Source organism: Sminthopsis crassicaudata, chromosome 2 (assembly GCF_048593235.1).
Source record: "Sminthopsis crassicaudata isolate SCR6 chromosome 2, ASM4859323v1, whole genome shotgun sequence".
Taxonomy (NCBI): domain Eukaryota; kingdom Metazoa; phylum Chordata; class Mammalia; order Dasyuromorphia; family Dasyuridae; genus Sminthopsis; species Sminthopsis crassicaudata.
This window is the reverse complement of record NC_133618.1, coordinates 356,606,906-356,623,154: the sequence shown is the minus strand read 5'-3', so window position 1 is coordinate 356,623,154 and position 16,249 is coordinate 356,606,906. Positions and strand designations below refer to the sequence as shown.

At 33.6% G+C, this 16,249-nt stretch overlaps 1 protein-coding gene across 3 annotated transcripts in view; it reads left to right on the top strand.

The window, feature by feature from the left end:
• Positions 1–16,249, top strand: part of TGFBI (transforming growth factor beta induced) — a 70,575-nt gene that overhangs the window by 19,916 nt on the left and 34,410 nt on the right. For all 3 annotated transcript variants that reach the window (XM_074290870.1, XM_074290868.1, XM_074290869.1), the window contains exons 3-6: positions 11,175–11,239; positions 13,022–13,182; positions 13,723–13,887; positions 14,955–15,101. In XM_074290870.1, the coding sequence (XP_074146971.1) occupies positions 11,175–11,239; positions 13,022–13,182; positions 13,723–13,887; positions 14,955–15,101 (538 nt within the window). The remainder of the gene's footprint in view (positions 1–11,174; positions 11,240–13,021; positions 13,183–13,722; positions 13,888–14,954; positions 15,102–16,249) is intronic.

Below are 16,249 nucleotides of genomic sequence, written 5' to 3'. Positions count from 1 at the left end.
TAATTACTTCATTTGAAAGTACATATCTGGAGTATTTTCTCATGACTTTGTAGTGTTCTTTTTAATTAATAGAAATATATTTTCTCTTGTATCCCATTTAAACATGAAAAAATTTTCTTGTAATAAGTATGCATAGTCAAGTAAAACAAATTGCTTCAGTGACATGCAAAAATACATATTTCATTTTTCATTCTAAATTGAACAATTCTCTGACAAGAGGTAGATATGTTTCATCATCAGTCCTTTAGAATCAGGGATTTTTATCGTATTGATCATAGTTCTAGAGCTTTCAGAGTTTTTTTTGTCTTTATAATGTTTTTATTATATATTCTCCTTCCTCTACATAATTTGTTCTTCATCAGTTTACAAAAGTCTAATTCAACATGGCTTGTTTTTATATCAATGTTATGCCATAATTTTTTTTTTTTGTTCTGCTAATTCATTCTGTGTCAATCTATATGAGTCTTCTCACATGTTTTTTGAAATTATGTTTCCTCATTTCTTATAGCACAATGTTATCTCATCCCAATTCACATTACACAACTCATTCAGCCATTTTTCAATTGATGGACATTCCTTTAGTTATCAATTTTTTTCACAATTAAAAGAGAACTATAAGTATTTTTGTACATATAGGACTTTTCCCTATTTCTTTACTCATTTTTGGGATATATACATGAAGCAGGGATATAAATGGGTCATTCATTGTTTAGGATTTTTTTTTTTTTTGTATAATTACAAATTGCTTTCCACAAAGGTTATACCCATTTAAAAGTCTATCAAGAGTGTGTCAATATGCCCAATTGCCTTTAGCTTCTGCAAAATTTTCTTTTTTTTTCTTATCTTTCACAATCTGATGAATGTGAGGTAGAATCTCAGAACTGTTTTACTTTGCATTTCTCTAATTCACAGTGATTTAATACATTTTCCCATACAATTAAAGATAGCCGGGGTTGCTTTATGTTTAGTTATTTAGTATTAAATATTAAGATTAGTATTAAGATATTTATCATACATAATTTTACTATGTTTTATTATATATTTAATAATTATTATATAATAGTAATTATATTATATTCTGTTATATATATAATATGTATTATATATATTAATTATATAATAATTTCAACATTCTTTGATATAATACTGTTTTCCCATTCATCCTTACTCTTTTTCAGTAGGTAACAAATAGATTCTGTTAATACCTTGCTTTCTAGTTTTAAAAGACCTAGGAAATTTTCTTTTAAGATTTCTCAAAATATGATGTTTATGTTCTTTGTTTTTCATAGTATACAGATAGGCCAATGGTTCTTAAATTTTTTTTCCTGTATCTGTTTTTCACATTACCTGCCTTTGCAATGAAATGTCTAACACACAAACACATACATACACACACACACACACACACACACACATACGCAATTATTAAAACTTCAGGTTTTTTAAACTTTTTTTTTTTTTAATATTTCTTTTTGCTTTGTGAAGTCATTTGCTTTTCTTTGTTCCACTTTAATTTTCAGGGAATTTGTTAGTTGGGCAAGGCTTTGTGCATTTTGTGTCAAGATAATTCCCTTTCTAATTCTTTCTTTGCATAGTTCTCATTTCTTTTCCATTTTTCTCCTAGCACCCTTCATTTTCCTAATAAAATATTTCAAAATATTTTAAATTTTTAAAATTAATTTTATAGTCATAACTTTTTTTGACAGTACATATGCATAGGTATTTTTTTACATTATCCCTTGCACTCCCTTCTGTTCCAAATTTTCCCCTCCTTCCCTCCACCCCCTCCCCTAGATAGCAGGCATTCCCATACATGTTAAATATGTTATAGGATATCCTAGATACAATATATGTGTGCAGAACAAAATTTTTTTGTTGCATAGGAAGAATTAGACTCAGGAGGTAAAAATAACCTGGGAAGAAAAACAAAAATGCAAACTGTTTACACTCATTTCCCAGTGTTCCTTCTCTGGCTGTAGCTGATTCTGTCCATCATTGATCAATTGGATCTGAATTAGATATTCTCTTTGTTGAAGATATCCACTTCCATCAGAATACATCCTCATACAGTATTGTTGTTGAAGTGTATAGTGATCTTCTGGTTCTGCTCATTTCACTCAGCATCAGTTGATGTAAGTCTCTCCAAGCCTTTCTGTATTCATCCTGATGGTCATTTCTTACAGCACAATAATATTCTATAACATTCATATACCATAATTTACCCAACCATTCTCCAATTGATGGGCATCCATTCATTTTCCAGTTTCCAGCCAGTACAAAAAGGGTTGCTACAAAAATTTTGGCACATACAGGTCCCTTTCCCTTCTTTAGTATTTCCTTGGGATATAAGCCCAGTAGTAGCACTGCTGAATCAAAGGCTATGCACAGCTTGATAACTTTTTGGGCATAATTCCAGATTGTTCTCCAGAATGGTTGGATTCTTTCACAACTCCACCAACAATGCATCAATGTCCCAGTTTTCCCACATCCCCTCCAACATTCATCATTATTTTTTCCTGTCATCTTAGCCAATCTGACAGGTGTGTAGTGGTATCTCAGAGTTGTCTTAATTTGCATTTCTCTGATCAATAGTGATTTGGGTCACTCTTTCATATGAGTGGAAATAGTTTCAATTTCATCATCTGAAAATTGTCTGTTCATATCCTTTGACCATTTATCAATTGGAGAATGGCTTGATTTCTTATGAATAAGTCAATTCTCTGTATATTTTGGAGATGAGGCCTTTATCAGAACCTTTAACTATAAAAATGTTTTCCCAGGTAACTTCCCTTCTAATTTTGTTTGCATTAGTTTTGTTTGTACAAAAGCTTTTTAATTTGATGTAATCAAAATCTTCTATTTAGTGATCAATAATTATCTCTAGTTCTCATTTGCTCACAAATTCCTTCCTCCTCCACATGTCTGAGAAGTAAACTATCCTATGTTCACCTAATTTATTTATGACCTCGTTCTTTAGACCTAAATCATGGACCCATTTTGATCTTATCTTGATATATGGTGAAAAGTGTGGGTCCATGCCTAATTTCTGCATTACTAATTTACCGTTTTCCCAGCAGTTTTTTTCAAATAATGAATTCTTTGGGTTTGTCAAACACTAGATTGCTATAGTTATTCACTATTTTGTCCTGTGAACCTAACCTCTTCCACTGATCAACTAGTCTATTTCTTAGCCAATACCAAATGGTTTTGGTGATTGCTGCTTTATAATATACTTTTAGATCAGGTACAGCTTGGCCATCTTCATTTGATTTTTTTTTTTTTTTTCATTAATTCCCTTGAAATTCTCTACCTTTTGTTCTTCCATATGAATTTTGTTGTTATTTTTTCTAGGTCATTAAAATAGTTTCTTGGGAGTCTGCACTAAATAAATAGATTAGTTTAGGGAGTATTGTCATTTTTATTATATTTGCTTGTCCTATCCAAGAGCACTTATTATTTTTCCAATTATTAAATCTTACTTTATTTTTGTGGCAATGGTTTTGTAATTTTGCTCATATGATTCCTGACTTTCCTTTAGAAGATAGATTCCCAAATATTTTATACTATGGACTGTTACTTTGAATGGAATTTCTCTTTTTATCTCTTGCTGTTGGATTGTGTTGGTAATGTATAAAAATGCTGAGGATTTATGTGGATTTATTTCGTATCCTGCAACTTTGCTAAAGTTATGAATTATTTCTAATAGCTTTTTAGCAGAATCTTTGGAGTTCTCTAAGTATACCATCATATCATCTGCAAAGAGTGACAGTTTGGTTTCCTCATTACCTACTCTAATTCCTTTAATCTCTTTCTGGACTCTTATTGCTGAGGCTAGCGTTTCTAATACAATATTGAATAGTAATGGTGATAGTGGGCAACTTTGTTTCACTCCTGATCTTACTGAGAAAGGTTCCAGTTTATCGCCATTACATATGATGTTTACTGACGGTTTTAAATATATGCTCGTTATTATTTTAAGGAAAAGTCCATTTATTCCTATACTCTCAAGTGTTTTTAGTAGGAATGGATGTTGGATTTTGTCAAATGCTTTTTCTGCATCTATTGAGATGATCATATGGTTTTTGTTAATTTAGTTATTGATATAGTCGATTATGCTAATAGTTTTCCTAATATTGAACCAGCCCGGCATTCTTCTTGGTCATAGTATGTTATCCTGGGGATGATTTTCTGTAGTCTTTTTGCTATTATTTAAGATTTTAGCATCAATATTCATTAGGGAGATTGGTCTATAATTTTCTTTCTCTGTTTTCAACCTACCTGGTTTAGTACCATGTCTGTATTATAAAAGGAATTTGGTAGGAATCCTTCAATCTCTATTTTTTCAAATAGTTTATGTAGCATTGGAGTTAATTGTTCTTTAAAGGTTTGGTAGAATTCACATGTAAATCCATCTGGTCCTGGGGATTTTTTCTTAGGAAAAATTGGTTAATAGCTTGTTCTATTTCTTTTTCTGAAATGGGACTTTTTAGACTATTTACTCCTTCCTCTGTTAATCTGGGCAAGCTATATTTTTGAAGGTATTCTTCCATTTCCCTTAGGTTATCGAATTTATTGGCATAAAGTTGGGGAGTTATTTTAACTCCTAATTATTGTTCTAATTTCCTCTTCATTAGTGGCAAGTTCTCCCTTTTCATTTTTAAGATTAACAATTTGATTTTCCTCTTTCTTTTTTTAAATCAGATTTACTAAGGGTTTGTCTATTTTGTTGTTTTTTTCATAGAACCAACTCTTAGTTTTATTAATTAATTCAATAGTTTTTTTTTTGACTTTCAATTTTATTAATCTCTCCTTTTATTTTTAGAATTTCAAGTTTCGTGTTTGTCTGGGGATTTTTAATTTGTTCCTTTTCTAGCCTTTTTAGTTGTAAGCCCAATTCATTGACATTCTCTTTCTCTATTTTATGCAAATAGGCCTCTAGAGATATAAAATTTCCCCTTATTACTGCTTTGGCTGTATCCCACACATTTTGGTATGATGTCTCATTATTGTCATTTTCTTGGGTGAAGTTATTAATTATGTCTATGATTTTCTTTTTTACTCAATCATGCTTTAGTATGAGATTATTTAGTTTGCAATTATTTTTTGGTCTATTTTCCCTTAGCTTTTTATTGAATGTAATTTTCATTGCATCGTGGTCTGAAAAGGATGCATTTACTATTTCTGCCTTACTGCATTTGATTTTGAGGTTTTTATGTCCCAATATATGGTCAATTTTTGTATAGGTTCCATGAATTGCTGAGAAGAAAGTGTACTCCTTTCTGTCTCCATTTAGTTTTCTCCAAAGATCTATCATATCATCTCTGACTTCTTTCTTATTTATTTTTGTGGTTTGATTTATCTAGTTCTGAGAATGCAAGGCTGAGATCTCCCACTATTAGAGTTTTGCTATCTATTTCTTCTTGCAGCTCTCTTAATTTCTCTTTTAAGAATTTAGATGCTGCACCACTTGATGTGTATATGTTTAATATTGATACAGCTTCATTATCTATGCTACCCTTTAGCAAGATATAGTGTCCTTTCTTATCTCTTTTAATTAGATCATTTTTTGCTTTTGCTTGATCTGAGATGAGGATGGCTACCCCTGCTTTTTTTGGCTTCACCTGAAGCATAGTAGATTCTGCTCCAACCTTTTACCTTTATTCTATATATATCACCCTGTTTCAGGTGTGTTTCCTGTAAACAATATATTGTAGGATTCTGGCTTTTAATCCATTCTGCTAACTGCTTCCTCTTTCTTTATGGGGGAGTTTACCCCATTCACATTTATGGTTCAAATGACCAATTCTGTATTGCTTGCCATCCTGTTAACCCCTGCTTATGCTTTTCTCCTTTCCTTCTCCTTTACCCCCTCCCCAGTATTAAAGTTGTGAGCACCACTTCCTTCTCACAGCCCTCCCTTTTTAGTATCCCTCCCCCACCTTACAATTCCTCCCCCTGTTTTGCCCCTTTTCCTCACAATTTCTGTATTCCCTTCTACTTAGCTTACTCCTTCCCTTTTCACTTTCCCCCTCCCACTTTTCAGTGAAGTAGGAGGAGTTTCACCATAAATCGAATATGTCTATATTTTTCTCTTTAAGCCAATTCTGATGAACAACACTATGTTCATCCCCCTCTATTCTTTCTCTCATATAATAGATTACCTTTGCCTATTTGTGAGATGTAGTACCACCACTTTACCTTTTTTCTGTTACAATTTCCTTTCCACCTCTAGTTTCTAGAACAAAGTATACATATGTTCTTTATATATCTTTATGGCAGAAATATAGTTCTCAAGATTTCTTTTTACTGTTTTAGAAATCTCTTGAGTTCTGTATTTGGAGATCAAACTTTTTGTTTAGATCCGGTTTTTTCATCAAGAATAGATGGATTTCTTTTATTTTGTTGAATGTCCATCTTCTTCCCTGGAAAAAGATGCTCATTTTTGCTGGGTAAGTTATTCTTGGCTGCATACTAAGTTCCTTAGCCATTCAGAATATCATATTCCAGGCCCTTCGATCCTTTAATGTGGATGCTGCTAGATTCTGGGTAATCCTTATTGTGGCTCCTCCATATTTGAATTGATTTTTTTCTAGAAGCTTGCAATGTTTTTTCCTTCGTCTGATAGTTCTTGAACTTGGCCACTATATTTCTTGGTGTTTTGGTTTTAGGGTCCCTTTCAGTAGGTGATTGATGAATTCTTTCAATGTCTATTTTACCCTGTGTTTCTAAAACATTTGGGCAGTTCTCTTTGATAATTTCCTGGAAGATAGTATCCAGGCTCTTCTTTTCATCAAAATTTTCAGGGAGTCCAGTTATTCTCAGATTGTCTCTCCTGGATCTATTTTCTTTTTTTTCTTTCTTTTTTTTTTTTATTAATTTTATAATTATAATTTTTTTGGCAGTATATATGCATGAGTAATTTTTTAAAATAACATTATCCCTTGTATTCATTTTTCCAAATTTTCCCCTCCTTCCCTCTATTCCCTCCCCTAGGTGACAGGCAATCCAATCCCATACATTTTACATGTATTACAGTATAACCTAGATACAATATATGTGTGTAAATCCAATTTTCTTGTTGCACGGTAAGTATTGGATTCTGAAGGTATAAGTAACCTGGGTAGATAGACAGTAGTGCTAACAGTTTACATTCACTTCCCAGTGTTCCTTCTCTGGATGTAGTTGTTTCTGTCCATCATTGATCAACTGGAAGTGAGTTGGATCTTCATTATGTTGAAGATATCCACTTCCATCAGAATATATCTTCATACAGTATTGTTGTTGAAGTATATAGTGATCTTCTGGTTCTGCTCATTTCACTGATGTTCATGTTCATGTAAGTCTCTCCAAACCTTTCTGAATTCATTCTAGGATCTATTTTCCAGGTCTGTTGTCTACCCAAGAAGGTACTTGACGTTTTTTTTTCCATTGTTTCATTTTTTTGGTTTTGATTGACTGATTCTTGGTGTCTCTTTGAGTCATTCACTTTTATTTGTTCGATTCTGATTTTCAATGATGTATTTTCTTCACTCTTTTTAAATATCTTTTTGTAATTGTCCAATTGAGTTTTTAAGTGAGTTGTTTTGGAATTTTTTTCCGTTTCGCCAATTTCATTTATTAGAGAGCTGTTTTCTTTTTCTAACTCACTAATTCTGTTTTCCTTAGAGTTGTTTACCTTTTCCCACTCACTAATTTTTTTTTCAAGTATTTGATTTCTTTATTCACTCTGTCTTTAAATGCGTGGGATGACTTATCTAGACTCTCTTGCCAAGCTTCCCTTTCCTTTTCCCATTTCTCTTCCAGTTCTCTTGTGAGAGCCTTTTTGATTTCTTATATGAGGAGCAGATCATATTCCCCTTTGGGGATTCCTCTGGAAACAGTCTGTTTTTAGTCTCCTCAGGGTTTAAAGTCTGCTCTCTATCCAAAGAGCTATCAGTGGTTAGAGTCCTTTTAAATTTTTTTGTTCATTTTATCAGAGCAGAATCAAAGAAAACAAATTAACAAGAAAAACAAATGCAGTCTGCTTTTTTTTGGGGGGGAGAGCTGGATGGTATTACTGGGCTTCCTCTATAGACTGGGAGACAGCAGCAAGGCACTAGCAATGGCTGCACTGAGTCTGTGCTCTGAGGCTCTAAGAACACACTGAGTCACTCCGGGTGGGGATGGGGGTGGCCAGGTCCCAAGAGACACTAACTTTTCTGGGTTTTAGTCTTTACCTCTTGTGTTTACAGCTTCTCTGCTGATCCTGGCTTGCTCCCAAGACAGAATATCCACACTGTGGTAAAGGTCGCTCTGCAGAAACAGCGGAGATTGTACCCCTCCCCACTCCGGTCTTCCCAGTGTGAGCTATCTGCCTTGCTCTCGCTGCTTGCCCTCAGTCTGCGCCCAATCTGTTTGTCCTGCCCTCTCTTCCCCCTCCCCCAGCAAAAACAGACCTTTTCTGGTGAATTTCAAGGAGGTCTTCTGTTGGTAATTATTTATGGGTTTTTTTTTTTTTTTTTTTTCTGGTCAAGCATTAACTCCGAGGCTTGTCATGAAGTAAATTCTGAGAGAAAACATGGTGCTTAAGCAGCTGTGCCTCCTCTTTGCTATCTTGGCTGGAAGTCTTAAAGTATTTTTAAAGCTTTGCTTTATTTCTTCCAGGAATTTTAATTGAATTTGTGTCTAAGCTATGTTCTTTTTGAGGTCTTATTTATAGATATTTTCAAATTATTTTCTTCCCTCTAGGTTTATGTCTTGAACATTCTTGTCACCATAATAACTTATTATTATGGGATTTTGTTTGTTTGTTTCCTCAATCTTCTAGCCTACTTCTTGTCTTGATGTTATAACTAGATTCTGTGCTTTCTGGAAAAAAAAAAGATTTGAGCTTATCCTGTTGCTATTTTCTTAGAAATATATTGAGTGTTGTATTGTTTCAGGATCTCAAGGACACCTCAGATTGGAAATTTGCAAGTTTCTAGGATTTCCAAAATGATCTGAATGTGAATTTTATAAGTTCTAGGGTTTGGAGTCTGAGCAACAGTAGATAAAAAGCTACTGAAATTGTTGCTGGAATCCACCACTATGAATCAGCTAGAAAGCTGATTCATAATGATAGAACTGCAGGCTCCTTTTTTTTTTTTTTTTTCCCTAGGATTTCTGCCTTTGTTATTCTAGTGTAGGATTCAGATTAGGCTAAAAATTGGAACTGAGAACTATTCTTCCCCCTCCCTCACCTCCTTTACTCTTTTTCCCGACCTGAGCCACATTGCTACTGCTTGCTTTTAAACTTTCTTCTCTCTCAATGTACTTTATAGGGCAAGAAACAGTTTCTTACCCTGATATGCGTGGTACCTGTTTATATCTGCCTTAGTTCCCCAAAATGGATAATATCAAAGTTTTCAGTTGACTCCTGTTTCCACGATGGGGCCTTGGATTGTTCTGAGGGTACCCTGATAGGAGTCTGGGGATATTCCAGTATGAATTTGGGACTTCTTCCTACCCTAGCATATAGTGTCTTCCTATGTTAGCTACCTAGTGGCACACTTCCAGTCAGACTTTGCCTCTAATGTGTGCAGACTTCTTTGCTTCCTTGTGCTGATGTAGGCTAGGAAAAAAAATCACTATGAGTTTTTCTTTATTTCACCATCAGGATTCAGATAGTCCTTTTTTATAAATCTGTCTGGAGAAGTCTTCTGGAAGGAAGCTCTCTGTACTTCTGACTATACCACCATCTTGTCTCTGCACTCCTTTTCTGCCTTATTTTCAATTTTCCCTTCCTGTATGTATTCTTCCATTTCCCAGTATTCTCTTTTTTTTTGACCAAAGAAAGTAACTATTTCATCCTCTGAGAGGAATGGGGCAACTGAGTTATAAATATTCAAGCACTTTCATAGGACAAAGCTAAAAGAAGCTCAGTAGAAAGAAAACTATGAATTGACATGAATGGGTTAACGACACAGTGGTGCATTTGATGCCCATGTATGTGATGAACTCTAACAATTCTGCTCTGCTCAACACTGGTTAAAGATCTCTTCATATATTTTCCAGCCCTGATTTCTTAAAATTTTAACTCTCAAATTTGGCACTTTGGAAAAAAAGACTGATCAATGATTAGGTCAAGATACTTCAACGACTCTCTATTGTCTTTAAAATAAATTCAAACTCCCTAACCTGGCATTTCCGATTCTCTATGATTGGGTCCCAATGCATTGAAAGATCTAGGCTTGAATAACTGACTTTGTAATTTACTAGCTATATGACTTTATGAAATCTCTGGAGAGTTGACTCTTCTATAAAATGAAGTAACTTGGATTAGCATCCTTCTAGCTCAAATTTAAGATCTTCTGATCCTACTCTTTTGGCTTTATCTACCACTATTACCCTTTGTCCCCTCTGCTTCCACCAAACTGGACAATTTATCATATCCTGAATCTCTGGGTCTTGAGTTTTTGTTTGTGCTGTTCTTTATGCTTGGAATAGTTCCCATCTACTTGTCAAAGTGCAATTCATGTTAAATATTATCTGTGCCATAAAGTCTTCCTTGATCTTCATTTCTTTCCCCTAGTTAGACATCTTCTGTATTCACAATGCTCTATATTTTCCTCTGTCTTAAAATATTACATGTTACTTTGTATCACAATTATTTATGTCCATTCCTTATCCACTCTTACCAAAATGTCATCTGTTTGAAGGGCAGGCACCAGGTCTTATCAGGTTTGCTTAAATATCTAGCACATAGAAAAGGAAGCATACTGGACTTATAATCAGGAAGAAACTTATTATTAGCTGTGAGATCAGCAAGTTAATTAACTTATTGGAGCCGTACTTTCCTCATCTTCAATGTGGGATTGACTGTAATCACACTTATTTCACAGGGATGTTGGGGGATTCAAATGAGGTCACATATAAATATAGTGCTATACCCTTGTGAGTTATCATTATAGCATACGTTTTTAAACAAATAATCATTGAACAAATGAGAGAATGAATAGCAAGCATTTGGTAAATATTTATTAAATTGAGTTGAATTAACTTCTGAAGAAATATCAAAACATGTTTTCTTATTTTGTTGATTTTTTTTTTTACCTAAATATGGATGACCTTTGGGGGAATTGTGATAAAAAGTGAGAGCATTTGAAAAGGTTTTTGAAAAATCTAACATAAAGCACTATTTTTCTTTCTCATTTTAGAGTTATCAGCTATGAATGTTGTCCTGGCTATGAGAAGGTCCCTGGAGAAAAAGGCTGCCCTGCTGGTAAACCAGTCCCTAAATTATTAACAAAGCAGGATGGGGAACTAAAAGGGATCAGCATAGAGGAAGATAGTAAAAAGAGAGAAACTATAAAGTTCCATGACACACTCAGATTATGTTGGATGGAATTCTGAAGTATTAATATTTTTCTGACATTTCTAAGAGAGCCACTGGTGGGGTCAGAGTAAAATAGTCTAATAGAATCTAAAACAACCAAATTCTCATCTTTCTTCCAATATTGTTGTTCCTGATATCAGGGAAATGGATTGGCTTTTTCCTTAATAAGTCTAGTGAATAGAGCTCTAATTTTGAAAATGTTCTTGAATAAGTTTAGGTGAGATGAGCACACTGACTCTTCTTGATTGTTGAAAGGGACTGGGAGCAATTCCAAACTATTCATAGCAGTAGTGTCTGCTTAATGGACCATCTCATTTCTGATTTGGATGGGAATACATGGTAGAAAATCCCTTGAAGAAAATAAATGAAATTGAGGGTACCTATAAGGATCCCACTAATGTGCCTTTTTATTTCTACTTTAGAAGGCATAATCAAAGACAGTCTATATCTGCCAAATTATCTTTGTGATGAGAAACATTTCACATTAGAACCACATTAGAAATAGCTTTTGATTTGGAGATCTAGCTTAGAGATAACATAAAAATAACATAAAATAAAAATTACAAGTCCTTTACTTAGTATCTCTTCTATTTAAGCATCTTCCCTGTTCCCACATTAATTATTGTATTAATCTTGAATAAATTTCCTTTCCTTTGAAATATTTTTCACCTTCTCCAGAAATTCTATAAAAATCTGAAATCCTGAAAAACATGCAATAACAATTAGTACCATGACCATAGAAAAGGTGAGCAAATGTGATTCATAAATAGGTCATATTGTTAATAGCTTAGGTGAAAGTAGAAAGTAGGTAAAAGAAAGGGAGCAAGGAGACTAACCTTGAGCAGATCATTTCACCAGAGCTTAGTTTTGCCGTCTATTAAAAATGCACATAGTTTAGCATAGTATCTGATACATGGATCCATGTCCTTTGGAGAGAAAGCCTATCATAATTATGGAATGCAAAAAAAAATTATAGATTGCATCTAAAGAGATAAAATATAATTCAATTCAAATGAGGATTCTGAAGTTAATTTATTCAAATTATTCTCTAGTAGAGACCCTTGATTTAATGGTCACCTCCATAAGAATGATAAGGTTTGTAATTCACACATTGTTTTTGAAGGGTATGTAATAGATGCTTCTAAGTTCATCAAAGTGTTTCCAGCAGTCTTAGCTACATAGTTAATTTGCCATTGGTTATAAAGAAAAGATTTAGATAGCCCTTTTCTAAATTAACACATTCTGAAATAAATAGTTAAGTTCAAATTAGTAAGGCTTTCTTATATTTTATTATCCTCTTCTATCTCAGGATTTTTGGTGAAATAATTGAAATTATTTTAATACACAAAGAACCTCCAAGGAATAAGTTAAGCACTTGTGTTTTGGAGGAAATTTTGCCCACACATCAATTTTAATACATCAAATATTAAATTGCCTTCGTCAGAGAAGACTAATGCTGTTAAATTCAAATAGAAAGGGATTCCTACAGGGAACATATTGACTTTGGAAACCACAAATTAAGATTACTTTATTTGTATTTTTATTTATTTTGTTAAACATTTCCCAGTTACAATTTTATCTGGTTTGTAAGTTTTGTGAGTTAAGTTTTACACCTGTGATGTAGATAACCAATGTCTTTTTTTGAAACACACTCCTTGATTTTTACAGCGCTGCCTCTCTCAAACATTTATGAAACCTTGGGTGTTGTTGGATCGACTACCACTCAACTCTACACTGACAGGACTGAGAAACTGAGACCTGAAATGGAAGGCCCAGGAAGTTTCACAATCTTTGCTCCCAGCAATGAGGCCTGGGCTGCTCTGTCTGCTGTAAGAGAATGATGATTTACTTCTGGAGTATTCTTGCTTCTTTTGTCAGACATGTTTCTGTAAGGGTCAATGTATAATGAATGAGAAGTGAAATTGTGTCACAGATAGATTCCACAGATAAACAAGTTAACACATGCTACATCAGGAAAATTTCTTCTTTTTACTTTATTGAACCCTGCTAAAACACAAGTTTAAATATTTTCTTTTGGAGGGTATGTAATAGATACTTCTTCCTCAGACTAGATCAGGACTTCTTAAGCTTTTTTACTCAATCCCTTTTTACTTGAGAAATTTTATACAAATAAAACAGTTGTTGATAATAAATCATAATTTTTGGACCCCCCCCCCCACATTAAATTACATGACTCCATATGGAGTTGGAACTCAAGTTTAAGAAACTTTGGACTAGATAATCCATTTAGAAATGTAGATTATACCTAAAAATTATGGTCAGTCTCAGCTCATATCAGACTCTAGACAAGGGCTATCTTCACATGGCTACAAACTCTTTTCCTTCTTCCCTTACTTTCTTTATTTCAGGAAGTTCTGGATTCCTTGGTCAGCAATGTCAACATTGAACTACTCAATGCACTTAGATACCACATGGTTGATAGACGAGTCTTGACTGAGGAGCTAAAACATGGGACAACACTCATTTCTATGTACCAGAACTCAGATATCCACATCCATCATTATCCTAATGGGGTAAGTATATTTTTTGGTCAGAATTGTGACTTCATCAGTATGTCAGACTCCCTATATAGCAATTCTTTCCACTGGTATAGATCAAGAACTTGTATGTAGCTTTCAGTCTTAGACATTTTCCTAGGGAATAGAAAAGTTAAATCATTTGCTTATAGTCACACATCTAGTATGTTTTCATAGGCAGATTTTTGAATCCAGGTTTTCCTGACTTTAAGGTTAACTCGTTATTCACCAACTCTTTATCTATTATATCTACTAATTCTATCTTTTGGTTTTCAGAGTAGGAACATTATTTATATGCTATTGCTTTTTATAGTAAAGATCCACTGGCTTCAGTGGGAACTTGTTTGCTGAGTAGTTAAGTCTCCTATATGAGGGGTTGTGTGGTATAGTGGACAGAAACAGCTAGCCTCAGAGCTGGGAAAACCAGGTAAGAAGATAGGATTCAAATCCTATCCCTCATGCATAATGGTTTAGATAACTTTCCAACTCTAAGATGCAGAGAATATGCCAACTCCTCTTAATAGAGGAAGTTGTTTACTAGGAGTTCATTCTATCAAAGAAATCATAGGTCCTGTGTTTATTATTAGCTTTCTCATTAGGAGTACATTATGCCACTCAAATCACAGGTCTAGTCAAAATTTTTAAAATAAATAAATTAATGAATGAACGAATAAATAAATAATTAAATGAATTAGTAGACAGGCAGACAGACAAATAAATAAATTAACCATAGAAAATAATCATCACTGTTTGACCAGGCAAAATTTTTAGAAAATTAGTTGTTTTAGTTTGGGGTTATAGAAGAATTAAAAAAAAAAAAAAAAGATTAAGTATGGTCCACAGAAGTTCTTACCCCACTGAAGTGATCCACAGAATGGAGCATTTGAGTACATTGATAGCATTATGTTCCATCTGGAATTCAGTTGGAAAGATGAAACTCATTAGAAAATCCTACTAATGCAGGATCGTTAGTAGTATGAGAAAATGAAACTCTGGTTTATTTTATGTAAGGCTATTGTTTTCACTCTTTCCCAACTCCTGTTCTCTATTTCTTATTCTTGCAGATTGTTACTGTCAATTGTGCTCGACTGCTGAAAGCAGACCACCATGCTACCAATGGTGTAGTTCATCTCATAGACAAGGTCATTTCTACCACTACCAATAGCATCCAACAGATCATAGAGCTTGAAGATACATTTGAAACCCTTAGGGTGAGTACATTACTTGGAAATATGCTACTTGTTCTCATAGCCTATGGCTAACTTTAAAAATGCAATATTTGAGTGATCAGAAAAAAAATCCTAATTTCCTGAAAGACTTGAAATAAACTTCTTTGAAACATATATTACAAAGATAATTAATTATAATATCATTTGAAGTTTACATATTTTTTAAAAATACCATTTATTTCAATGAGTTCACTCCTAAATCTTTCCTTAGTTGAAGAATTTTCTAATCTTATTGGCTTTACTAGCAGAAATAGAGGGATTTTCTTGGATACTAGAAAATAGCTCACTTGTTATTATTAGTATAAACTAGGTCACATCTGGACTTCTGATTGAAACACGCAACATATGGGGGGGGATCTTGTTCAGTTGTCTAGAGTCTGTCCAGGCCCTTAAAAAATGAAATACTGGACTGACTTTGATTGAAGGAGTTTACATCTTTTTTCTTACTTGTCATTTGGGCATTATAAATATAGTTACATAATTCTACATTGTATAATAATTATAGTAATTCACATTTATATGGTAAGATTTACAAAGCATTTTCTTTCCAATAACACCTTGAGATAAGTAGTTCAAAAATTATTATCCTTATTTTACAAATAAGTGGTGAAGTTCAGGATTTGAACCCAGGATATCTGACATGCTCTTTGTGTTCATTACACCATACTGTCTTTTATTTCACTATTTATTTTTAAATACTAGGCTAACTATTATCCACCACTGTTGAAATACAGGAAAACTTTAGTTCTAGTCAGGAGTTAAGGAGAATTGATTGGGGTTTTGTTCTAGGGTGTTGAAATTTAGAGGGTACTGATTATTCTTGTAGGTCTTCCACCATATGAAAACTACTGAGATTAACACATATTTAGCAAAAAATGATTAGCTAAAATAATTTTCTCCCAAGTAACCATGTTCCAGCTAAGCCTCTTCCCAGTCTTAACACTCCTTACATAAAGCCTCCCCAGTGTCACTTGCCTCATGTGTAAAAACAACTGGTTATATATGTCTTTTGAGATAGAAATCTTTCATAGATACTGGCTTTTTCAGTTCATTGGACCAGAACAAGTGGTATGTCAGGAATTGACTTCTGGAACCTTTGGGTCCAATGCACTGAGCCATGCTCCTTTTTC